Source organism: Zalophus californianus, chromosome 1, assembly GCF_009762305.2.
Source record: "Zalophus californianus isolate mZalCal1 chromosome 1, mZalCal1.pri.v2, whole genome shotgun sequence".
NCBI classification, from domain to species: Eukaryota; Metazoa; Chordata; class Mammalia; order Carnivora; family Otariidae; genus Zalophus; species Zalophus californianus.
This window is the reverse complement of record NC_045595.1, coordinates 139,270,076-139,297,582: the sequence shown is the minus strand read 5'-3', so window position 1 is coordinate 139,297,582 and position 27,507 is coordinate 139,270,076. Positions and strand designations below refer to the sequence as shown.

The following is a 27,507-nucleotide window of genomic DNA, read 5'->3' as shown; positions in this document are numbered from 1 at the left end:
TCTCACCAGTTGAGCATTTATCTACTTATGCCTAGACTGTACTGCTCCTCCCTATCTCTCTGCTCAAATTCGGCTCATCCTACAAAGACCTGTTCAGATTCTACCTCCTCCAGTAGACCTCCCTATACCTCACAGTAGAAATTATTTCTCCCTCTCCTATGTCCACGACACTGTTGCCTCTCCACTGAAGCATTAAACAAAGCCTGCTTAAACCACAAGTGCCTATGTGTCTGCCTTGTTGTGAGCCTGTGAACATCTTGGGGACAGAGTCCATGTCTCGTCACTTTGTCATGCTCAATGCCTGCCACGTGGCCAGGGCTCAGGAAACACTCACTGAATGTAATTGAATTACTACTTGGAAAGAACATACCTTTAGGGGGCTGCCTTCTATTTGCAACATGTTGCTGGGAGGACAGATTATTAAATCAGTGTTTTTATGTTTTGTTTTGTTTTGTTTTGTTTTTTAAAAGCAAAGACCACAAACCACCTCTGAAGCCAAGAAAAAGATGCGATTGGAGGGAAATAAATCGGTACCATTAATCCTCCACTGAGTTTGGAAAAACAACAAAATGCCAGCTTCCACCAGATCATTTCTTTTTAATTAAAAGTTAGCCAGATTCTTCTGGAGCACTCAATTTTCTGGTCAGGTCAACAAAAAGCAACCAATACCTTTCACCCCCCCCCCACCATCCTCTGCCCCCACTCCTGGAGTTAGGCAACCCTTGGGGGCGGAATAGACTTCAGCTGTTTGCTCTGTGCTCCTAATTAGATTGTCTAGACAGGAGATGTTGCTGGAGCAATAGGAAAATATTTTACAAGGTGTTCCGCAGAACCACACTTATAACAGTGATTAGAATGCACTGACAGACGCAGAGACAGCAGAATTGGCCTGGGCCATGAGCCGGTTTCACCCAGAGCAGAGCAGAGGCACTTTGAAGCTCTTGTCTGGGAAAAAGAGGCCCAATTAGAACTCTGGGGGCACAGAGCAGCTCACTGGCCTTTGGATCCAAGGGAGCACTGCTGAGCTGATGGAGTCATGTCTAGGATGCCCTCCTGCCACCCTGTGTGTGCTGACATTAAATCAACAGGGGGTAGCTTCTAGTTCCCGCCTCCACCAGCATCTGTACAGACAAGATGAGTGGTGGTGACCTCCGCAGGAAGTTTTCCAAGCCTCACTTCTGCAGCACTGCCTATCCCTTCTATTATGCCGAACGCAAATTTGAAACAGCATGGAGAGATCAGTGTGTGATGCCTACTCTTGCAGGAAGACATTTCTTGGCATGACCTTCCTGCTCAGCTTTTGTTGGCACATCAACATGACAGCAACAATATTTTCCAGCACAAAACCTCTTTAGAGAAATTTCTCACAGGAGTAATTGATTAGGTGAAGTCATCTGGCCCTCTAAGATGAATGACTTTTGAAAACTCATTATACCAATAGAGTACCACAAAGGCACAGAATTTCAATATCAAAAACACACACAAAGGGAAAACAAAACAAAACAAAAACCAAAAACCAAAAAACTCTTATAGATTTTAGCAATGAGGAAACTGAGACTCAGCAAATGGAGGAGACATATCAGGAAAGCTATCAGGACCCAGGTCTCTGAATCCTAAACAAGTATCTTTCCACGAAACCTACTAGAGAAGCAATAGGTTTGCTTCTACCATACCACATACCAGAGTGCTCATTCATACCAGATATTTTTCTGAGCATTTTAAATGTATTATCTCATTTAATTCTCAACACATACCAGTGAGATAGATACTATTACTCTCTTCAGTTTACAAATGAGGAGACTGAGGTACAAGCTGTACCTGACCTAGGTACAGGTACATAGGTTGTTGTCCTATGTCCCTTGTAAGCAGATCTAGGATCAGTTCCCTGGGCAGCCTGACTTCAGAACCTGCTCTCTAAGTTCTAGAGTACTCTACCTCCCCATTACAGAGTTCAGACAGGGACGGAGGCAAAGAAATGGGGCCCATTTATCCTCAAAAATGACAATGCATTTGAGGAGTAGTAGGCATCGGGCCCTTGACGAAGGGGGGATTTGAAATCAGAGGACCTCAAGTTTCCAGCCCCACCACTGTCTATTTACATGATTACATACAAGTCACTTGACCACTCAATGTCACACATTCCTCATCATCAGCTCTTATGGGCATATTTTTTTTAAATGAGAGAGTTAACAAGTAAGTATGGATTTCTGGAATTCTGTAAGTGACAACTTACTTTATTTTAGCAGCTTTCAATTTAAAAAACACTCTCACATTCATCATTTAAATTGACAATGACCTATGAGTTAGGCCTGGTAAGGATTTTTATTACTGACATTTTGTAGATTAGAAATTGAAAGCCCAAGAGTTAAAGCACATTGTCCAAATTTGAACAGTAAGAAAATCGGTGTGGTTAAGATTCGTCATAGCTTTAACCTATGGTTAATCTCACAGAAGCCTAGTCTTCTCTCTCTTATGCTTTTTTTTTTTAGATTTATTTATTTATTTGAGAGAGAGAGGTAGGGGGTAGGAGCAGAGGGAGAGAGAGAGAGAGAGAGAATCTTCAAGCAGACTTCAGCACCGTGTGCGCAGAGCCCAACACAGGGCTCCATCTCATGACCATGAGATCATGACCTGAGCTGAAATCAAGAGTCAGACAGACACTTAACCTACTGAGCCACCCAGGTGCCCCTCTCCTCTACTTCTCTGAAAGGTTACAGACAGGACAGGGTCATGAAAATGGGTTTGAACTTAAAATCTGAAAATAAATCCGATTATGATAGAAATAAGGTGTAGGGTTCCCATCCCGGATAAGAAACAATAACAAATGCTATGTAGTAGCAACTAGTTGCCCTAAAGAATGAAACCAGGCCTTTTACCCTTTCCTGCTTTTGTCTCTGGTTCATGCTCTGATCCAAAGAGAACTGGCCTTTATCTCACAAATACCTGATCCACAGCCTGTAGTCGTCTCTCGCCATTGGTCTCTCCTTCACATGAAGCCAAAAGGCAAGTAGCAAATAAAACAAAACAACTTTGTTTTGTGAGCACCAGCATGTGGGATTCGCTGGCACAGGTTCTGCTAAGTTCCAATAGTCCTCTTTGTGGCTTCTTAGGAGAAGCAGAGCTACATTAACAGGGGAGATTATCTTCACCCAGAGGGATGGAGAAAAGGAAAGGAGAAGAGACAGGATGAAAAACAGAGGCAAGATCAGAGAAAGAGGAGAGGGAAGGAAGGGAAGGAGGAGGGGAGAGAGAGAGAGAAAGAAGCAAATAAAATATTATTTATCCAAAAATAACACTCGACAGGGAGTTGGAAGAACTGATTTCAAAACGCAGCTCTGATACTAAACAGCTGATGGTGCCCCAATCCCAGAACCTCTTTTGTCTTGTCTCGTCTCTAAACTGTATTCACTCAGCCGTATTTATCCTTGGGGGTTGAAGGGCAAACGGCCCAGGAGAGGTAAAAGTGTTTGGAAAACAAGGTCAGCATTACCACCTACAGCCGGAGGAGGCTGTTAAATCCCTGCATCTTACGACCAGAGAATTTTCTCTGACTCTGTCCAAGCTTTCCTCTGGAAGCGGCTTATGATTATTCAGCAGCTGATTTTCCCTTGCCTCTTCCTCCTCTGCCTGCCGCTGCCTGACCTCTGACCCTATAATGGTGACTTAATGCCCAACCAAGGAGGGCCAACCGACTTGGAAACAAAGACAACAATCAAATCAACCTACTTCGTTCCATGTTAACAAAAGCCTTTATCTGGGAGAAAAATCAGAACTTGTTAACAGCTGATATCTATGAGGCGTATTACAAAATGCTTTCAAGCTATCTCATTAGAACCTTACAATAAGACTATTAATGAAGCAGAATGATGATTAATGTCACCTTTTGAGAGATGAGGAAACAAAGTTAATAGCTGTAAAATCAGGGCTGAAACCCGGGACTCCACTCCTAGTCCGGAAATCTACTATGGAGGTTTGCTAGAAAACTGAGCACTACTTAGAACACCACCCCTTTGTCACACTGTGTTCCTACTTCCTAGGGCCCAGGAAAGCCCTTCAGATTTACCAACAGGCCAGCTGTTGGCACAGGCTTTCTCTCCCTAACCCCAGAATGCAAATCTGGAGAAAGCCACACAAGTTAATTAGGAGGGCTGGAATTACATCAACTCCCTGTGGTAATAATTGGGTGCCTCGTGGGAAATAAAATAAAATATGCCATAAAAAATGAAATTTGTCTGGTAAAACTAATGAAAGAAGGGAGATGAAAGATGAGAGAATGTGGGAATAGTATGAATATGCAGATTTCTTATTTTTCAAAATGGAGGTTCAACGTAAGCTATTTAAGATGACCCATCAAGTGGAAACATATTATTTAAATAACCACTGAAGTAACTAAAAATGATCAGTATAGGCATGTTTTTAAAAAAATGAACGACGGAGAAGTACAAAAAAGACGATGAAAGAAATGACTTCTTATTTGTTAATGTAAATGGGTTCATATTAGGAAGTCACTAGATATTGGTCGAAAAGGCTAGGATAAAAATACTATGCTAAGTTACACTTACAGTCATCCATAGAAAAAGATAGACTATAAACCTTCTTGTTAAAAGAAAAATACACTCGGGGTGCCTAGGTGGCTCATACAGTTAAGCATCCTGTTCTTGGTTTCAGTTCAGGTTATGATCTCAGGATTGGAAGATCGAGCCCTGGGACAGGTTCTGTGCTCAGCACAGTCTGCTTGGGATTCTTTCCTCTGTTTTCCTCTCTCTCTCCCCCTCCCCCTGCTCATGCACGGGTGCTCTCTTTCTCTCTCTCTCTCTAAAATAAATAAATAAAATCTTAAAAAAAAAGAAAAATATATACTCAATGGAAGGCAAAGGAAATCTAGAAAATATGGTAATATATTTTTAAAAATACAATAATACAAAAATCAAGAGGGGAGAATGAAGATTATCACTGTCATATCATTATATGTAAGTAGGTTCATCTTACCAATTTAAAGAAAAGACCCCCAGGTTGGATCACAAAGTAAAATTCAATTATATGCTGTATAGAAGAACATTTGAAAAACAAAGAGACTCAGGTTTATAGTAAGAACTAGGCAAATATATATGAAGAAAATGCAAAGAAAAACAACTTAAGGTTTACAATATTCACCAGACAAGAACAAAAACAGTCAAGGCACTAAAGAAGATAAACTTTATAAGGAAAAGATTGTAATCTAAAATAAATAATCAAATTCTGTAAGTGTTCCTACATCAAACAAGACAGTATCAACATTCATAATGTAAAGTCACAAAAGTAAGAAAAAAAAACCATAGTAATTAAGGAAAATTTAATTCTCCTCTCTCAGTCTATGACAGATCAAGTAGCCAAAAAATAATAATAATTAATTAATTAATTGGCAAAGACAGAGAAGACATATAAAATAGCATAATGATAGTGGATCTGAGTACCAGTTATCAAATTCTCTACATAGAAGCAGAGACTGCACATTCAAGTATTTATGAAATGTGGATAAAAATTAACTATTTAAATTTAAATGTAAAAATATTCAGTAAATCCAAAAACACAGAAATAGAGAAGACATTCTCTAAAAACAATGTATAAAACTAGAAATTAATAATATATTTCAAAGGAGTCAAAACCTTCCAACTTAAAAAAAAAAGTTGCCTTAATCATATCCTTGAATCAAAGATAAAACAAACAAAAATAAAAGGGCATATGAAACATAATAAAACATTATATCTGGTAAAGCATAATTAAAGAAAATTTAATATTCATAAAACGTATGTATCTAATATAAAACAACTCTAAACTTTAAGTGAAAAAGTTCCAAAATGCACAACAGAATATACACAAATAGAGCACTAGGAAATACAGATAAATATAAAAAACAATAAATGGGAAAATGAATTCTTCTATAGTGAACAAGTACACTCAAGAGGTGGTACTTTGAAATAAACTATTAGCTACTCAAATCCCCACATAAGGAAAAAAGTATTACATCTAAAATAATTTTTTATTATTCTTTTAATCATCTATTTTCTTACTTCTCTCAGTTCAATGAAAATTTAGAAACCTGAATAAAATGGAATGATTTTCTAGTAAAAAAATAAATTAAAGAAACTGTAAAGAGAGAGAATGTCTAAACATGCCAATACGATAGTGAAAATCGAGAAAGTTGTAGTGCTACTCGTCCTTAAAAAGCACCAGGTCCTTCCATGTTCATAGGTGAAATATACCAATCATCTAGGTAAAAGATAAATCCATTTCTTTACTTGGTAAAATCAAGAGAGGGGGAAAGAAAAAAAAAACATTGTCTTTTAAAAATTATCTAATATTAATACCAAAATCTGCAAAGACAGACCAATATAAGAAAACTAAATATCAATCAAATTTATGAATATTGATACAAAAAACACTTTCAAAATTTGTAGTGAATATTCAATGGAATATTAAATTATAACATAATAATTCCAAGTGGATTTGTACCTTGAATGTACAAAAATGTTTCAGTGTTAAGAAATGTGTGACATAATTCATGATATTAATTAGATCTAAGGAGAAAAATAAATAATATCTCCAAAGATGCCTTTTATAAAAGCATTCAGAGAAATTCAATATCTAGGCATAGATGCCCAGCAGACTAGCTCTTTTGAAGATAACAACTAGAAATTCTGCACAAAATGGAAAAAACAAACCGAAAGACCCATCCTCCTCCCCATAAAAATTATACCTATGGCTTTAGAGAGTGAATAAAGGAAATCTCCACAATGCCAGGAGGAACAAATTTGAAAGTAATCAGTATACCAAGAACCAACAAAATATGACCTATCGTTAAAAAGGACCATCAGTGGAGGCAATCCATTGATGACCCATAAGCTTGAGATGACCCATAAGTTGGAACTATCAGGAAGAACTTTAAAGTAATTATTGTAATTACGTTAAGATAAAGGAAAATATACCCATAAAGAAAAGAAAATACATGAAGTCTTTTAAGAGAAATAGAAAATATAAAAGAGGACTAAATGGATGCTTTAAAACAAAAAGAACAATTGAAATAAAAAAATACTTGATAGACTTAATAGCAGAATGAAATGACAAAGGAAAATGTCAGTAAATGTGAAGTTGCATCAATAGAAATTGCCAATCTGAAGATGAGATAGAGAAGAGACTAGGAAAAAATAGAGACTCAGATACCTGTGGGATAATGCCAAATTTCTGTTATACATATAATTGAAGTATCAGAAAGAAAAAAAACACAGAGAATGGGACAAAAAAAGTTTTAAAAAGTAATAACCTTAAATTTTCCAAATTTGTTGAAAGACACAAATTTTAAATGCAAGAAGCTCAGGGAATCCCAAACAAGATTAAATACACACACACACACACACACACAGACACACACACACACACACACACACTTAGGCACATCACAGTCAAACTTCTGAAAACTAAAAATAAAAGTAACATGTGAAAGCAGCAAGAGACTACACAGAATAGCAGTTCAAGTAACTGTGAACTTCTAAAATTACGGAGGCCAGAAAACAGTGGAACAACATCTTGAGAGTGCTGAAAGAAAAGAAAATGTCAAGTCAGAATTCCCTAACTAAAGAAAAGGTTCTTCAAGAATGAAGGCTAAATAAAAATGTTTAAAAAATATATATCACCAGTAGATTGCAGTACAAGGAATAGTAAAAATTAATTTTTCATATCGATGGACTATGGCATCAAAAGGAAATCTAAATCTTCTGGAACAAATGAAGTATATCAGAAATGAAAATATCTATTTAAATACAAAATACAATTATATATCCTAATTTCTTTGAAATACATACAACTTCTTTTTTAAAAAACGATTTCATTTATTTATTTGAGAGGAGAGAGCGTGAGCACAAGTGGGGGGGGGGGCAGAGGGAGAGGTAGAAGCAGACCTGCCCATGTTGAGCAGGAAGCCTGATGTGGGGGCTCTATCCCAGGACCCTGAGATCATGACCTGAGCCAAAGGCAGACCCTTAACCAACTGAGCCACCCACATGCCCCATATATAATTTCTTAAAGCAAAGTTTATAACATTATTGTGTGGGTTTTAAAATGCACATAGAAGTAATATGCATGACAACTGCACCATGAAGGTCAGTGCGGAGGGGGTGTAAATACTGCTACATGCATATTGTACATGTGTATGTATGTAGGTAGGTATATATTTAATGTATATTATGATGTTTTGACATATTAAGGAAGCCTTTCTGTCTGGGGAGAGACTGCCCCTCTTGGAGCTAGCCAATTCTTAGAGATAGCAAAGGGCCCAACCCAGAGCACACCATTGATATGCATATAAAACAACCCAGAACCATACCTCTTCTATCTGGTCCATAAACACCATGAGGCAACATTCTTCTGCCTTAGTCAATCCAGGGTCAGGTACTAAGAAACAATGGATTACCCCTATGGCTTAAAGTCCACCAAAATTATTAAAACTAGCCAATCCCCAAATTGATTACCCGGTCATGCCTTGCCCTTCCTGTGGAAACTCCAGTGAAGGCTATGGTCTAAGTTTTCCCATAGCTCCTGCCCTTTCAGCCTCCTGACCAACACTGGTGAACTTCCCCTGTGGCCCTATGTGGCATATAGTGACCCCCTATCTTGGACCTGTGATTATAATAAACTTCTTTCTTCTCAGCTGCCCTCTCATTTTCTCCTGTGGCCACACCAACTTTATTATACCATATCCAACATTTACATTCCTAGAACAATATGTTTACAAGGTTTCTGTTTGAAGTGTAGCCTTACAATATTACCTCTAAGTAGACTGTGAAAAATTAAATACTTATAATTCCTTCAGCAATGGTTCTCAATATGGAGTGATTTTGCCCTTAGGGTACATTGGCAATGTCTGGGGACATTTTACGATTATCATAACAGAAGCAGGGTACTACTGGCATCTAGTGGGTATAAGCCAGAGTTACTGTTAAACATCCTACAATGCACAGAACAGCTTCCCACACCAAAGAATTGTCCTGCCCAAAATGTAAACAGTGCTGATGTTGAGAAACTCTGCCTAAAGCAACCACAAAATTATATAAAATGTTACAGCTAAAAAGCCAACAGAAATATTAAAATTCAATTAGGAAGACTTAAATAATTAAAAAGGTGGTTGAAAAGATGATATAGGAATAAAAACTAGAAAGGGGAAACGGAAAACAAATAATAAGTAGACTCAACTTCAATCAGATTAAGTTATATAAAATGTAAAGGAACTAAACATTCCAATTAAAAGGCAGAGATTATCAGAGTGGATTAAAAGCATGACTCAATTATGTGATCTCTATAACAAATGTCTTTTGAATACAAAGACGTGGACAGCAGATGGATGAAAAAAAGATTTACTATGCAAAATAATAAGTATTAAAATGATGGAGTGGATATAATAATATTAAATATAAAAATAAATTTCAACACATAGAATGCTGCTAGAGATAGAGGAACAAACATTTCATCATGAAAAAAAGCTCAATTTTTCAGGAAGACATATTAATCATAAATGTATATGTACATAATAACAGACTCCCAAAATACATGAAGCAAAAAATAATAAAATTAAAGAGGCAAGAAGAAAACCCCATGATGATAGATTTCAACATTCCTTTCTCAATAACCAATAAAAAGCTAGACAAAAATCAGTAAAAATACAGATAACCTAAACAATGCTGTCAAACATAACAAACTAATTGATATTTATAGAAAACTACATACAAAATTATTTTCCAATGAACATGATCATTCACAAAGATGTACTATCGTTCAATCAGTAAAAGAAGTCTCAATATATTTATAAAGATTAAAATCAAGGCTGTATGTTCTCTAAATTAAAATTAAATAATACTAAAATCTTAAGAAAACTCAAAATATTTGGAAATTAGCCAATACAACTTCTAAAGTATTCATGGTTCAAAGAAGAAAGCACAAGAAAAATTAGAGACTACTTCTTGCTGAATGATAATAGAAGCACAACATATCAAAATCTGTGAGATCCAGTAAAGGATATATAATTTATGATAAATGTACACATGCAGATATTTACTTAGAAATACGTATAAATACACATAAATACACACAAAAACATTTGTGTTCTTGTATATTTGCACACTATTTCTTTAAAACAACAACAACAACATGTAATTACCAGCTATTACCTAGGGAGATAATGCTTGAGAAGTGAGAGTCTAGGGTGAGAGAGAGATTTCCTGAAAATAAACATTTTAAGATGTTTAAAAATATATTTACAATTGCTTATAAAATTGAAAAATCCACCAGTTCAAAAATTCAGCAAACTAAATCAATTTGTTGCATCTTACATCCATGAAAAGTAAATTAAAAAACAGATCTTTGATACGGTGTGTTTTTTGTAAGGAAACCAACCACTTGATTGAACTGTGCTTTTTTCAACATTGTAGAAATGTTTTCCTGCTCTTACTATGTGCCAGGCCAAGGCCACGTGTTTAACGATACAAAACTAAACAAACAAAAAAATGTACTTGCCCTCAAAGAGTTCACCATTCAATGGGAGAAGCTCACATTCAAAGGCTGTCCTTCGGGCTTAGATATAAAATATTTAGGAAAGGCAGTTCCTTCCAAGACCATAAGAAGAGCTTAGTTCAGCAACCCTTTTCTACAGATCTCATCAGGTATATTGGTGAATGTCAACATCTCTGAGATGGTTGATGTCATCTCCACTAAGCTCCCAGGGAAGATCTCAAACAGACTTCTTTTAAGAGCTATTAACCATCATAGATTCTGTCCACTCAGCTTTACAGAATAATTTCAATTTCCAAACGCATTACACTTTTTTCCACCTCTACTCCTTTGGCTGTGCTGTTCCTTCAGCTTGGAATGTTAAACTTTGTTCTCCTTCTTTGGCCAACTCCCACCCAATGTCAAATATAGGCTCAAATCCTTCTCCAGGAAAGCCTCTCTGATTCTCTGCCACACAAATTAGGTTGAGAATATTTCCTCCATGCTCCCACAGCTCTTTCCACCTTACATTCAACTATTTATTTCTCATGGTCTCATATTAAAGTACAAATTTACTTAAAGTTGTATCCCTGGTGTCCAACATACAGTAGAAACTCAATAATTGATTAATTCAGCTGTAGAGCTTTACTTTTCTCCCTTCACCCAGCTTATCATTCTAAACTGAACTTTGTGATTGACTCCCTACGTGACATAGCCCCACCGAACCACTTTTCCAAATCTAAGGCATCACACTCACTTGTCCAGTGACATCCCAGGGAAGACAAACTCGCCCAGGCAGATTCGGTAGACAGAGCTCAGGGGAATCCGTTGCAACTGCACACAGCTGAGCATGATAAAGTCATATTTACAGATCAAGAGAGTCTTGTCTGTGACCAGCAAAATCCTCTCCTTCTCATTGTTCCAGTGGTCTATCCTGTAGGAATTATCACAGAAAATAAGAGTTGATGTCGTGGTCTTTCCAAGTTAGAGATAATGGCACTCACTGAAACATCCCTACTAACACAGAAAATAGGGAGCTTTGATCACCTCAGAAGAGGGGTTGAGGAATACCTAATGCCATCCTCTCTCAGTCCAGTTCCATGACCAAGGGAGGAGGGAAGATGGAAGATTGCAGAAAATATATGATTCCAGAGATGAGTACCCATGAAGGGATCCATGAGGGGAATGACAAGTTTGTACCATGTTGGCAGCTACCTGATTCATGTTCCTTCACATCTTCCCTGTTCACTAGAAAACCTTCATCTTCCTCCAAGGACACCAAAACATCTATGTTTCTAACTCAATTCTTACCACAAACCTTACTCACCACACACTTGTTTTTTCTAATCCCCAAAAGTTAGGTTGCTGAGTGGAGATGAAATGGGGACTAACACAGGTGCACTCATCCCCAAGCCATCATTGCATCTGTTCATCCTATCATAACCTTGAACAAGTGTAGTGGTGTTCTTAGGAGCCAAGGACAAAGTAGACACTAGATCAGTGTTTACTACATTGATTTGCTTTGGCCTTGAGACCCTTTCAGGGCATGCATGGAAAATTCTGACTCAACAGAATCTCCACCAGAGAAAACAGGAAGAAATCCAAACAGTGGTGTCTGGTTAGAAGGAAGTGCACATGGTCTGTAAATCCTCTCACCCACAGCACTTTTGCTGTCTATCTACTATAGTCTTTAGGATATAGCACTCATGACTTTTATTAGAATTATTTCTGTACATGTTTTGTTTTCCCTAAGAGACTTGTAGAGGATGATCTGTGACTGATTCATACCTGAACCCTCATGACACAGAATCAATCTAATGTAAAGACAGAATGGGCATCTTATTCCCACCCATTCTCACAGAGTAACCACAGTGCTATTTTTAAAATGCAAACAGAATGACATCGCTCCCCTGTTTATTTTATTAAATAGCATCTCTTTGATCTTAGGAGCAAATCCAAGTTACCTGTGGACTACAGCATTATCTCATAGCAAGCTAAGAACCTCAACTGTCCAAATCATAGTCAAATGTCCCATGCAAAGAGTATTTCTTCAGTTTCTGTATAAACTTGGCTCTCTATCATGCTCTCTCAAAGCATCCAAACCCATTGTTTTTTGTTAGAAGGAATGATATGTAAAACATTTAGAAGTACCATGTGGACACTGACTGATCAGAATGGACACCATAGTACAGAGGGAGGACAATGCCAGTCAGTGTGAGCTCAGTGTCTTGTGTGTGTGTGTGTGTGTGTGTGTGTGTGTGTGTCTGTGTGTTTGCGTGTGTGTGGGGGGGGGTATGTGTGTGTTCCATGGTGTGTGTGTGTTCCATGAAGGCAGAGACTGTGTCCCTTGGGCTACTCACTCTATCCGGTTCCTGTCAAATAGCCTACACTAAATAAGTATCTCTTGAGTGAACAGATGAGTGCTAATCAAAAATTTTGAAGGTTGTTGGGCTAGATGAGGGTGGGAGTGAAAACTTCCAGCTCTATAATTTACTAACTCTGCAAGATAGGATATTTGACCTGTCTTTGGCTCATGTTCCTTATCTGTGAAATGGAGACAATATTAGCACTCATCTAAGTTTGGGGAGAGGATTAGGGGAAATGATTCTCAATCAGTGCTCTATAAATCAGCTATTATTATCAGTGGCAGGGACCTCAGTCACAAAGGAATTTTGGGCAACCCAGATATATGCCATTCCCCAGTAGAGCATAACCTAAACAAAGACAAGTAAGACAAGTCAGAAGTTAAATCAGTGCAAGGAACAGTAGACGTGTGAAAGAGAGAAAAAAGGAGAAAAGAGAAGAAAAGAGAGAAAAGCAGAAAAAGGGAAAACAAGAAGGCTGGGATCACTGATAGAGGCCCTACTGTACGGTGGCCATGAGGTGGTATCAGTACTAGTTCTACATCCCCCACAACCCTTTGAAGAAAATCACATCTGAAGTCAGTCAACTATAATATGATAGTAGATAGTAGAATATGGTGTACAGTCTGAGAGATCTGGTTTAAATCCTGGTTCGACTGTGTCCATCCACTCCAATAACACTGCCATACTCAACTCCTGACGCAGAGAGAAAAGGAAGGAATTCTAGATAATCTGTTTAACACTCTCAGTCTTAGTCAGAAAGACACCGGGGACTCTGAAATGTCTTATCAGATATCTACATAAATTTCTCTAAATAGCTTGCATCTACTTAGCAGCAAGTTAAAAAGCTGCTGCCTAATAAACCAGACTTGGTTTTAGTCTAAAAAAACCACAGCTTTTGGTTGAATGGTTTTACTGAAAATGTCAGCACTCCATAATGAGATTTATTTTAAAAGGTAAAGGATTTGGGAAAAAAGAGAATTCTTTTTAGGAACACAGAGTGCTCTGCTGTGACACAGATTCTGCATAATTTACATGTCGGGAAAGTCTGAATTCAAGTAAACACACAGATTTATAAATAGTTTGGGGCCACATCTCTAGCTCCTGGGTGGTATATGTATTTATTTAGACTTCAATCACACCTTTTTCCCCAAATAACTCATGCAAAAAACATTGAATTTCATATTCCCAATATTAACATAATTGAAGTTGGGTTGGCAACAATATCCACAACAAATATAGGGATAGGAATAACAGTAACATATTATGGAGATTTACAAAGTCCTTGGATATTGATGGTCCTTTTAATCCTCACAACAACCCTTTGGACTGGATGTTATTACCCTCATTTTAAAGACAAGGTAGAGAGACACAAAACCCAGCCATGGTATGAGCTTTCTTCCCAGTACCATCCACCTCCAAATAGAGGGTCCTTCAGTTGGTATGAGAATGTGATAAAACCCACTTCTGGAAGGAGCTGATGTGATGATATATACCACTCCTGGGACTGTGCTCTCTGGGAAACCTCTCCCCTGAGAAAACACCTATCATTGTCCCTTTCAAACCTTGTTCCCCCTCCAGTGTTCCCAATGTTGGAAAGGAACCCTCCTTCCAGTTATACAAGCCAGAGACTTAGGAGGGAGTCATTCTGAACTCTCCCTTTTCCTCACCTCACCTGCCAGGTCCTAAACATTTGACTCCAAAAATATTTCTCAACACCGCCCACTTAGCTCCATCTTGACCTTCACAACCCCAATCCAGTCTTCCCTCACCTCCTGCTTAGACTATTTCAATCACCCTCTTACAAGCTTTGGACTACTAGTCACCTAGACCCATTTTACCTACCTCTGCTCTTGTTCCTTCCTAACCTCTCCACCATACTGCAATGAGGGGGACCTTTTGAAAAAAACAAATCTGGCCCCCACCTCTCCACTTTAGCTTCAAACATTTCAACAGTTCCCCAGAGCTCTTCTAAGAAATGACAAAAGTTCTTCACCTGGTCTAAGATGCTGTCCACGGTCAAGCCCTACCTACTTCTTCAACCTCATCCCAGGCCAAGACTCTGCACTCATTCTTCTTGACCTTTCAGTTTCTTGCATTTAACATGCCCACTCCTACTAAAGGGACTTTGCATATGCTGCTTCCTCCTGAGGTTCTTTACCTAACTGCTATAGTGCTGAGCTCAATTACTCCTTGCTCAGGCAAGCTTTCCCAGACCTCTGTGACTACTTCTGTTCTTTCTAATGTACACTTACATAACACCACACATTTCTCCTTCATAGTATTTATCCCAGATACAATTTTACAGTTATTTCTATGATGACCTAATTAGTGTCTGCCTCCTCTCCTATACTATAAATGCCACAAAGACAGTCAGTTCTTCACATCCTGTCTCCAAGGTTGCATGTGTCCAAAAAGTATTTCTGAAATGAATTAGTAAAGAATGAACAATCCTTGTGCTGTGCAGCCATATGCCTTGGCTCATGCTGTTCGGGAATCCTATCCTCACGTTTACACATTGAAATACTCCCCCATAAAATAGCACAGTTTCAAAAACTAATCAGTAACATTGGGAAAATGTTCATGCCTTAAAAGTCAGAAAGAGAGGATACAAAATGTTACTTTCAGGATACTTCCAACTTTGTAACAACAAATCCATAGATCAAAATGGTAACAGTGATTATTTCTGAGTGCTGGGATTTCACATGACTTCCATTTCTTTTCATGATTTTATTAGCCAGTGTTTAATTTCTTTTGGCAATGAACATATTCTACTTTTATGATAAAGAGATACATTTTTTAAAAAAATAATCTCACCTATCCTTCAAATCCCCAGTTTAAGTGCTATCTATTTCATGGAGACTCACCTTCACCAGTCTCCAGCCCACCCCCCACAAAGTAGATGTCGTCTTTCTTTGCATTCAGAAGCTTTTTATCAGAGCCTCAGCTGTAGCTCAAAGTCACAATCTGCTCTATATTACAGTGATGTCTGTCTCCAGAATATCCTCTTGTTGCCGCACATTTGATGAGAGACACCCTAGTGTAGAGAGGTGTTTTGGTCCTGTTCGCGTCCCCTCACTATGCCCAACACAGAGCCCAGAGAGATCATGGTCTTAGCAAGTGAGCAGAGCATGAAAAACTAAAACCATAAGATTCATCCTCTTAGTTGTGAGACCCAGTGTCCCCTGACAGAGGATTTGTCGCATCCCCTGTTGCCACTGCTGTTCCTCAGCACTAGCGTCATTTCCCTATTTGATGAAGGGCCCGGACACCCCAGTATAAAAGGGAATCTAGGAACTCCGTGAGATTTGTGGTTTCCTGGGATGACAACAGTTTTGCCAGCAGAGGGCAACAGCGAACCAGCAATGACTGGCAACCGGTCAGAGCAAGTTTCCAGGGCTCCCATCCAGTCACTCAAACCATCCAGATGCTTTCCCAGTGGCCACAGCCCTACCCCAACAATACTTTCAGTTGCTCTTTTAAGGCTGTGTCACATCAATTTGTGGTTTTGAAATTATTTTCCTCCAAAAATGTTTTTTTCTAACATTATTCCACCATACTTACACATATGCACGCGTGCGTGCGCGCGCGCGCGCGCGCGCGCGCGCGCGCGCACACACACACACACACACACACACACACACACACACACACACCATCCAATAGAAAGAGCTTCCCTAATATTGAATAGAGTGACTATACCTGGTTAACAAATCCATCTTCCTTCGTGTGCCCCTCCAGTCTCTTAGCATAGCCCAGACCTTAAAAGAGGAAGACAGTTTCTTGGCTAGCCAGAAATCGGCAACCCAGGAGGAAAACACTGAATCATTCATTCCACACATATTCCCTGAGCACCCACTGGGTTCCAGGCCCTGAAGAGAATCCAATTTGGGTTTGCTCTTGAAACATAAACAGATGAAAAATGCATAGCATTGAAGCAAAGCAATTTCCCTCCCCCTGAGTTAAGTGAAGTCTTAAAAAACCTTTAGCTAAATAATCCACATTAAATTCTTTCAATCATTTGGTTTTTCTTTCCTGGGGCCTCTCCAATTTGTTTAAAATAGGGGACCCTCCAAGTAAACACAGTATTCTAATAAAAACCCAATACCCACAAACCTTCTTTGTTCTCAGATCCCCTGACCTGACTTCCTGTGGTTCGGTTTTCTCCCCACTACCCCACAGAGCCAGGCATATTCCAAGTTCTGTGGTGGCTACTGGGAATAGTGAGAAGAGTATTCTGCTCTTAAGGAATACACAATTCTCTAAGATGTGAGATGAAACCATGTAGAGAAGAGCTAATATGGCACCCAAAGGTGTGACGAGATTTTATAATTTTAACACAAGTCCACAGACTCAGGTCTCTAGATTTCCAGTCCACTGTTCACAGGGCTGAGGAAAAGGAACCCCAGGCATCTATCTGTTTGATGCCCTTGAAGAATGTTCTTTGATCAACACTTCATTTCCTGCTGTTAGGTGGAAGATCTCTGTGTTGAAAAAGCACAAGTTGCAAAACAGGAATGATTCTTTGGAATAAACACATGCAAAAAGTTTTCAGGAGGATTAAGTTTTTTTTTTTTTTTTAACACTTCCTTAATGTATACCCCTGTAGGATAGACAAAGTGTCCCCATAAAACATAGATAGGATGGACCTAGAAACATCCATTCACGTATCCACAAAGACTATCTTTTTCCTGAATAAGTGAAAACAATGGCCATTTTTTTCCTCAGAAAACGGAGTTTTTGAGTTCTAAAAAATATAATAAAACTATAAATAATGAGCTTTACTTAGGAAACTATACATATATATACAATTTATATGTGTGTATGTGTATATGTATGTATATCCATATATATACATACATATATGACAATTCTGAAGCTTGAGATCTGCATGCATATGAATAATTCTGCCATGCATTTATCTTAGGTTATAATCAAAAGCCTTTACTTATTGGGGGTCTTCTCTGGATCAGGTACTTTGCCAGATATTATACAAATATTACCTGTTTTAATCTCCATCAAACAGTCTGGATGAGTACAGGTGAGGAAGCGGAGACTCAGGGAGGTACAACAGACTGGATATTTATTTCCCCTCAAAATTCCAATGTGGAAGCCCTAACTTCCAAAATGATGGTAGTAAGCAGTGGGGCCACTGGGAGGTGATTAGGTGCAAATGAGGTCATGGAGATGGAGCTCCCACGATGAGATCACTGTCCTTATAAGAAGAGGAAGAGGGGCACCTGGGTGCCTCAGTCGTTAAGCTTCTGCCTTCGGCTCAGATCATGATCCCAGGGTTCTGGGATCGAGCCCCATATCCGGCTCCCTGCTCGGCGGGAGGACTGCTTCTCCCTCTCCCACTCCCCCTGCTTGTGTTCCCTCTCTCGCTGTGTTTCTCCCTGTCATAAAAATAAATAAAATCTTAAAAAAAAGAGGAAGAGACAGAACTTCCTCCCTCCAGGATCTTAGACTTCCCAGTCTCCAGAACTGTGAGAAATAAATGTCCGTTGTTTAAGCCACCAAGTCTATGGACATTTTGTTACAGCAGCCTAAGCTGACTAACACAAGAAGCTAACATGCTCCAAATAACACAGCCAGGATTCATCCAAGGTATGTTTCACTTTAAACCCTTATGCTCTCCTCTTTACCAAACCACCATTCATTTGGAAGGAAATGAAATCTCTTCATGTAATCAATTAATATTGCTGAGTGTCTATACACTTGATGCTTGAACAACATAGGTTTGAACTGTGTGTGTCCACTTATATGCAATTTTTTTTTTTGGTAAATATAGTACAGTACAGTAAATGTATTTTGATATTTTTTTAAAGATTTTTATTTATTTGACAGAGAGAGACACAGCAAGAGAGGGGACATAAGCAGGGGGACTGAGAGAGGGAGAAGAAGGCTTCCCGTGGAGCAGGGAGCCCGACATGGGACTCGATCCCTGGACCCTGGGATCATGACCTGAGCTGAAGGCAGATGCTTAATGGCTGAGCTACCCAGGTGCCCCAGTATTTTGATTTTCTTAATAACATTTTCTTTTCTCTAGCTTACTTTATTGTAAGAATACAGTATATAATACATATAACATTCAAAATAGGTGTTCATTGACTGTGTTATTGGTAAGCTTTCTAGTCAACAGTGGGCTCTTAGTAAAGTTTGGGGAGTCAAAAGTTATAGATGGATTTTTGATTACAGGGGTGGGGACTCAGCACCCATAACCCCTTCATTGTTCAAGGATCAGTTGTGCTTTATTAAAGACATTATGTAGGTCCTCAGACTATAAAGTCCTCTATAATTATCCCTGTCCTTAAAAGCTTATAATCTAATGTGGGAGAACATAAATCAGGTACTATGGTATAGAGTGATTAATAATAACATGGAAATCTGTATACAGTGCTATGGAAATCCCAGTTAATGTCTAACATTGATTTAATGCTTACTTTGAATAAGGTTTTGGTCTAAGTTCTTCGTATAAATTACTTCATTTATGCTCACAGTAATCCTGTGAGGATGTCATTCTCCCCACTTTATAAATGAGGAACTAAAACATAAAAAGGTGAAATAACTTGCCCAATTCTGGAACTACAGTTCTAGAGGGTATTTGCCTTTAGAAACCATGCTTTTGATTAACCACTCTGCTCTACTGAAAGGCATTTAATACCACCGAGGAAATGAGGTACGGCTCTGGATAAAGTGTGCTTGAAGAATCTTTTTAAATAGCTTGATGCAAAAAGTAGATTAATTAATTTTAGTTGGAGGGAACAGCATGTGCAAACACGCAGAGCGACATGCACAGAATGACTTGTTGGAAGACACGTGTTTGCACAGTATGTAAATGAAAATCATGAAAACAGAATTACCATAAAAAGGGAGGGTAGAACCCACAAAGATTCTGACTCAGGATCGCTGAGATGGAATCCCGGGCATCTCTCCTTTTAAAAGCTATCCAGATACAGAAGGTTTTAAAAGACCAAAACATTTTCAGGAGCTGATCTCTCAGGCACTGAGGTGGAACCATTTTGAGCCTAAACCCAAAGAATTTGTAGGTGGCACTGGAAGATTTGTGGACTTACCCAACTTTTCAGAGTGGAAAGCTACAGAGTATTTCTAAGGAGTACTTTCCTAATGCAAATAATTAATCATGACCACCCTCACTTTATCAAAAGTTCTTTAAACTCCAGGAGTGAACCTCTTCTGCTTCTTAGTCTCCCAGCCAAAACAACTAACCAGAAGGAATCATTATATTATGTCATAGTCCCAACCTAGTCCTGGCACAGAGAAATTGCTTTGTGAATGTTAATTTCTTTTTTTATGTCCCTGTCCTAAAGACAAACTGCACCTGGCCAGTAGTTTTGTCAATACTCCTGTGAGCTTAAGACTCATTTTAACCATAAATGGGCCTTCATTTCATGGTACATTTCAAGTGCTAGTTTCCTGAGCAGTGGTGGGCTTTCTATCACACAGCCCAGAGTTAGAGATGCAGTTCTGCCCCTTACTAGCTGTGAGATCTTGCAAAACTTACTTATCTTTTCTAAAATCCTTTTTTCCAAATCTCTAAAATGAAAATAATAATAATATATACATACCTCATAGGGTTGTTGTGAATTTTTAAAATAGTGCTATAGAGCATTTAGTAAAATACAAAGCACACATAAAGTACTCAATTTTCATTGGCTATTAATATGATGATGATGGTGATGATGAAGAAGGAAGAGGAGGAGAAGAAGAAAACAATGAAGAAGAATTCTTTTAAATTCCCTTCAAACAATTTTGCAACAGGGGCGCCTGGGTAGCTTAGCTGGTTAGCATCAGACTCTTGATTTCAGCTCGGGTCATGATCTCAGGGTCATGAGATGGTGCCACAAGTAGGGCTCTGCACTGGGTGTGGAGCCTTCTTAAGATTCTCTCTCTTTGTTTATTTGAGAGAGAGAGAGAGAGAGAGTGCACAAGCAGGGATGAGGGGCGGAGGGAGAGGAGAGAATCTCAAGCAGATCATATTGAGTGTGGAGCCCAATGCAGGACTCAATCTCATGACTCTGAGGTCATGACCTGAGCCCAAATCAAGAGTCGGATGTCCTTGAACCGACTGAGCCACCAAAGTGCCCCAAGGAAGGTATCTCTTTAGAGAAACAATACTAGGTATCCAGTCCAAAAATAATCCCCCTTAATGATCCAACAAATATTTATTGGTCCATTATTATGCTCCACACTCTACTGGTATAGTGGTGAGCCAAACAAGTCCCTGTTCCTCTCATGCTTACATTCTAGGCAGGCACACAGACAAAAGGAAATGGACACATAAACATAGAGACCAGGTAAAAGGGAGATGAGAGTATCTGTGGAAATAGTCTCTAGGTAAAATGAAGAGTTAGTGCAAAGGCCCAGAGACAGGATCCATCACATTTCATAAAACAGCAAGGAAGCCAGCATGACCAAGGCAAAAGGAACAAGTAAGGGAGTAGAGGGAGATGCAAGCAGGAGCCACATGCCATGCTGGGACAACCACAGTTTCTTTGTGATTGATGAATGCTTTTCATATTAAATGGTTGTTACCCTCTGCTTTACAGATGGAGAAACCAAGCCCCAATAAAGCGACATGCATCCAGCACTAAGTGACAGAGGCAAGACCAGAATCCAGCTTTTGGGACCCCCCAGCCCAGGCAATATACATCCCAACCAGCTGCTTCTCCCATTTATTTTTCCCACACAACCAGGCAACTTTGCTCTCCCTGTCACAGTACCATCCGTAAGAGGATATTTTAAAAGCTACCCAGAAGAAAAGACTCTGGGCACACCCCATCCTTCTCTCTTCTCCACAAAAGGACTGAATAGCTGTTGAATAGCTCAAGTCCCCCACAGCACACCAGGGGCTAATAGGAGGCCCACCCCCTGAGGAGCTCTCTCCTCCCCTGAACTGACTTTGGGGTATTCACTTGATCAGAAGCCCAAAAAGCTGGCAGAAGAACAAGGCCTAATTTTGAGAAGGCGGCAGAGAAGAAAGAACAGTGAGACAAGATACAACAAATGCTCACTTCTTGCCACCTCCATTGTATTATTCTTTTTAAATGGGAGAGATGTCTATTGACTGTACTATGTTAGTTCAGCTCTTTGGGTACAGGAGACACAGCCCAGATCAGGCAAGCCCAGAAGGAGGAGATACATAAATACTCTGAGGAATCCCACAGAAATCCAAGAGCAGGAACCATTGCACAGTTGGGCTTTATGAAAGCTGGAAATCCGCAAGGAACAAAAGCTATCCCCTCAGGGGCTGTCTCTATCATGATTTCTGGGTCTCTCCGCACATCGCATGTTCCCTCTTGACTACCGTGCTCCCTCTGCTTACTACCAGTGTTTGTTCCTCTTTAATTTCACCTTGCCTATGACCTTTGTCTCCTTCATTTTGACTGTACCTGAACTTCCAGATCCACTTTCATAGCCATTCTAGCTGTTTCTCCCAGTTCAAATGCTCAAGATCAGGAATTCTTTTAGACCGAAGCATTTCTTTGAGCTGTCTTTTTGGGTCATGGGCCAGCTAATGGATTAGCTCCTCTTTGTCCAATCAGCCATGGCCAGAGGCTGAAGTCACAGAGCAAAAAATAGGAGCTGTCAATGAGATGCACTTTATTCTTCATTTTCAGAACTGTGCCAGCTATTCTGATTCCTTTGTCTCCATAAAAATTTTAGAATAATATTGTTTTCAGCTGCAAAAAATCTTGCTGAGATTTTGAAAAGGAATCATGTTAAACCTACAGGGTCAGATGTTGGAGAATTGATACCTTGACTATACTGCATCTTCCAATCTATGAATATGGTATTTCTCTCACTTATTTAGATTTTCTTTGATTTCTTTCATCAGCATGCCAAGTCCTATACATATTTTATTAGATTTACATTTCTTTCTTTGAGTGATTATAAGTGTTATTGTACTTTTGTTTTCACTTCTTTAATGCTAGCCTATAGAAATATAGCTGATTTCGTATGATCCTGTACCCTGCAACTCCATTAAAGTAATTTATTAGTTCTGGGAATTTTGTGGTAGATTTCTTCGGTTTTTCTCCAAAGATTGTCATGCCATCTACAATTACGGACAGTTTTTATTTCTTCCTTTTTTTTTTTATCTGTGTGGCTTTTATTTCCTCTTCTTGCCTTATTGTGCTGGCTAGAGCTTCCAGTACTCTGTTGAATAGTGGTAGTGAGAGTTGTCTCCTTTGCCTTCTTCCCAATCTTAAGGAGAAAACACTAGTCTTTTCCCACTAGCATGTTGTTAATTAAAGGTATTATGTAAATGTTCTTTATCAAATTGAAAAAGGTCCCCTCTATTATTTTTCTGAGAGCTTTTACCATAAATGTGTGTTAAACTCTGTTAAATTTTGCCAAATGTTTTCTCAGCATCAATTGATCTGACCATTAAGTTTTCTTCTTTAGCCAGTTAATATCGTGGATTACACTGATTAATTTTCCGATACTGAACCAGTCTTATATTCCTCGAATAAACCCCACTTGGTCATGATATATAATTATTTTTATAAGTTGCTTAATTTCTATTTGCTAACATTTCAATAAGAATTTTTGCATTTATATTCATGACAGATATTGGTTCGTAGTTTTATTTTTTCCTATCTTTGTCTGGATTTAGTATCAGGTTAATACTGGCTTCATAGAATGAGGTGGGAATTGTTTCTTCCTCTTCTATTTTCCGAAAAAGATTATGTAAATTGGTGCTCATTCATCTCAAAACATTTCATAGAATTCTCCAGTGAAACCATCTGGGCCTGGAGATTTCCTTTTTGGGGAGGCTTTAATTACAAATTCAATTTTCTAATTGTTATAGGGCTGTTGAAATTATCTACTTTATACTGAGTGAGTTGTGGTCATTTGAGTGTTTTGAGGAATTGATCCATTTCATCTAAATTGGCAAATTTATGTGTGCAGTTTTTAGTTAAAATCACTTACTATTTTTTGCACTTATTATTTTGTTGTTTGCAGGGTCTGTAGGGACATCCCATTCCATTTCTGATATTGGTAATCCATATCTTCTCTTTTTCTTTGTCAGCCTTGTTAAAAGTTTCTCAACTTTATTGAACTTTTCAGAGAACCAACTTTGGCTTCGTTAATTTTCTCCATTTTTTTTATTGACTTCTACTTTTTTTTTTTAAAGATTTTATTTATCTTTTTGACAGAGAGAGAGAGAGACAGGTAGAGAGGGAACACAAGCAAGGGGAGTGGGAGAGGGAGAAGCAAGCTCCTGGCTGAGCAGGGAGCCTGATGCAGGGCTTGATCCCAGGACCTGGGGATCATGACCTGAGCCAAAGGCAGACGCTTAACGACTGAGCCATCCAGGCTCCCCTTGATTTCTACTCTTATCCTTATTATTTTCTTCCTTCTGTTGCCATTAAATTTGTTTTCTTATTGTTATTGTGTTCTAGTTTCTTGAAGCAGGAGTTTGGGTTATTGGTTTGAGACTTTCCCTTAATTGTCTTTAGCATTCTTCCATTAGTGCTATAAATTTCTCTCTCAGAACTGTTTTAGCTGAAACTCACACATTTTGACATGTTGTCTTTTTATTTGAATTCAGCTCAATGTACTTTTGATTTCCTCTGAAATTTCCTGTTTGACTCCTGGATTATCTAGAAATATGTTGTGTTGTTTCTAAGTGTTTGGAGATTTTCCTGTTCTCTTCTGGTTATTAATTTCTTGTTTGAGTCCATTGTAGTGAAAGAACACATTCTGAATGATTTCAATTATTTTAAATTTGGTGAGGTTTGTTTTGTGGCTCAGGATGTGTTGGATCTTGGTATATGTTCTCTGGGTGCTTAAAAAGAACATTTATCCTGCTTTTTCTGGGCGGAGTGTTCTATAAATGTTGATTGGATTCTCTCAGTATGTTGAGTTCTTCTAAATCCTTGCTGACTTTCTGCCTACTTGTCATATTGATTATTAAGAGAATGGTGTTGAAGTCTCTAACTAAAATCATGTGTTTGTCTATTTCTCCTTCTCATTCTATCAGTTTTTATTTCACATATTTTGCAGCTCTCTTGTTTGGTGCATACACATTTAGGATTGTTCTGTCTTCTTGGTGGATTGACCCTTTTATCATTATACAATTCTTTCTTTGTCCTGGGTAATTTTCTTTGCTCAGATGTCTACATTTTTATTAATTCACATAGCACAGCATTTCATTTTTTAAACTCTGTAGTTTCTACTAAAGAGACCAGTGGAAGAAGCTCCCTCTTCTTCACAGGGATTACTCTTCTTAGACCCACCCTATCTTCCCTAAAATAGGGCATTTGAGGACAACCTAGGTACCTCATAGAGTAAACACAAATTACTGTTTGTGAATCAGGCAGCATGTTTATTCATAAGACTCTTTAACAGTTGTTTGTGTAACAGCTGTAAAGGCCCAAATGCGTTGATAGCCTCAATATTAAGATTGAGGTCTTACTTGTTTTCTTTACTGAAACACACATTGGCAGACATCAAAATAATCAAGATTAAGTTTAGATTATTGGTAAAATATTTCTAGAACCTATTACCTTTCCAAAGATGTCAACCTCCTGTTTGATATCTTTCAGTAACTCAAGAAAGAAATGCCTACAGTGCTCACAAAGGAAACATAATGACAGTGTTGTGCTGCAAATGGTAAACTCTTTCTAAAATAATAATAAAGATAATGACAATGTTCTCATTTCATTTCTTTGGTATAAATTATCCTACCACAACTGATTTCAAGATGCCAAGGTAAGGTCACTGATCATGTAGTCAGAAGAGATGCACACAGATGGCTCTCATGACTGGGAGAGACCACCACACATCACTGCATCAAGGGAATAAAGAGGGGCCAGTATAAGGTAATGGGGAGTGACATGATGTTGGCAACTGGAAATATATAACCGATTTAAAAGTATTTGAATGACCTATGCATCTCTGATTTGTGACTGCAAGAAAAAATATGATCCAAATTCTTTAACCTGGAATTCAAAATTCCTGACTTTCTGTTTCCTTTCTGCCTTTCTAGCTTGTTTCTAGCTCTCTTCCTCTTGATCACTATAATCCAGACACACTGAACTGTTTGTGGTTCCTTGAGCCTGTCTATTACTCTACATATATTCTTCCCTTCCCTCTTCCTGGGATGTTCTTCCTCATCATATATTTTTGGAAATTTCTCTTTCTTCTTTAATCCTGGATGTCCCCTTTACCTAAGTCAACGATACAAACACAAAGTTCTATGCTCCTGAAAGATCATCTGCAGGACTCTATATCAGCATATATCATACTCTGTTTTGACTTCATTTACATATCCTCCTTCCCTCCAGACAGAGACCTCCCTGAACACAAAAATCTTGTCTTGTTGCTTCGGTATTTTCGTCACTTGGGGTGGAGTCTGGTTTATGGGAGGAGCTTGGTGAATATACAAATGAATGTATGAATGAGTGAATATAAATCTTAACAATAACAATAATAAAAATAAAATCCAACTCTCATGTGATACATACCATGTGCAAAAATTGTGAGGGTTCTACATATATTAAGTAATTTAATCCTTAAATTAATAACCTGTTTTCCATCCCCATCTTATAAATAATAAAACTGAGGCCTGGAGGATATAAGAGATTTGTATAATCAAAGTCACATGGCTAGTAAGTGATGGAACTGGGCGTTTAGCCGCATCAGACTTTTTTCACCTCGGCTCTTTCTGACTCCTCCCTAATTGGTAGCAGTCTTGGGAAAACAAACATTTCCAAGTACATCTGTGACTGCAGTAACTAAATGCCCTCGCTGTCCTATAATTCAGGTCACTCAGGGACCATTAGCTATCTGGATGCGTCTGCTGCCATGAGGAATTTATAGAGAAAAGCAACGTGTTTAATTAAGTGGTTGTCGAAAACACCCACCCAGTATAAATGGTTTCTGGCCACAGAGGTGCTGTTGTTGCTGCCAGAGTCCTGCCACAGGTCATTAACATCTTAATGGATTCGAGGCACTTTCCAGCTTTAGTGCTTTCACCCAAGGATGGAAGGGGTCTCTTGGAGGCCCAGGGAAATGGAGGCAGGACTCGATGGATGGACCCTACTAGTGTCAGTGAAGGGCTTCAAACAGTGGATGACTCCATCAGAATTAAATTCAAGTCAAGTTCCTGATGGGCTCTAGCCCCTACATGGCAGACACCACTGGAAAGTGGGCAGAGATGGGCTTGGACAAATGTCAGTCAGAATCAGGCTCTGCCCAGGGGTGCCTGGGTGGCTCAGTCGGTTGAGCATCTGCCTTCAGCTCAGGTCATGATCCTGGAGTCCCGGGATCGAGCCCCGCATCGAGCTCCCTGCTCAGCAGGGAGTCTGCTTCTCCCTCTCCCTCTGCCTGCCACTCTGCCTACTTGTGCTATCTCTCTGTCAAATAAATAAATAAAATCTTAAAAAAAGTAAAAAAGAATCAGGCTCTGCCTCAAGGAATGCTTTCCTCACAGTGAGCACAGTAAGCTATGCTATGGAGTATAACGTGACCAGAAAGAAGGGGGTATTCTGAGTGAATTAATATGGACAGGCTTTATAGACATAACACCTCTGAAAGACTGGAAAGTTCTGAACAAACAGAAAAGAGAGAATGACATACAAAATAAGTAAAGCGAGTG

General features: G+C 38.8%; 1 protein-coding gene across 2 annotated transcripts in view; it reads right to left on the bottom strand.

The window, feature by feature from the left end:
• Positions 1 to 27,507, bottom strand: part of TPRG1 (tumor protein p63 regulated 1) — a 207,885-nt gene that overhangs the window by 64,013 nt on the left and 116,365 nt on the right. For both annotated transcript variants that reach the window (XM_027581960.2, XM_027581959.2), the window contains one exon: positions 11,273 to 11,449. In XM_027581960.2, the coding sequence (XP_027437761.2) occupies positions 11,273 to 11,449 (177 nt within the window). The remainder of the gene's footprint in view (positions 1 to 11,272; positions 11,450 to 27,507) is intronic.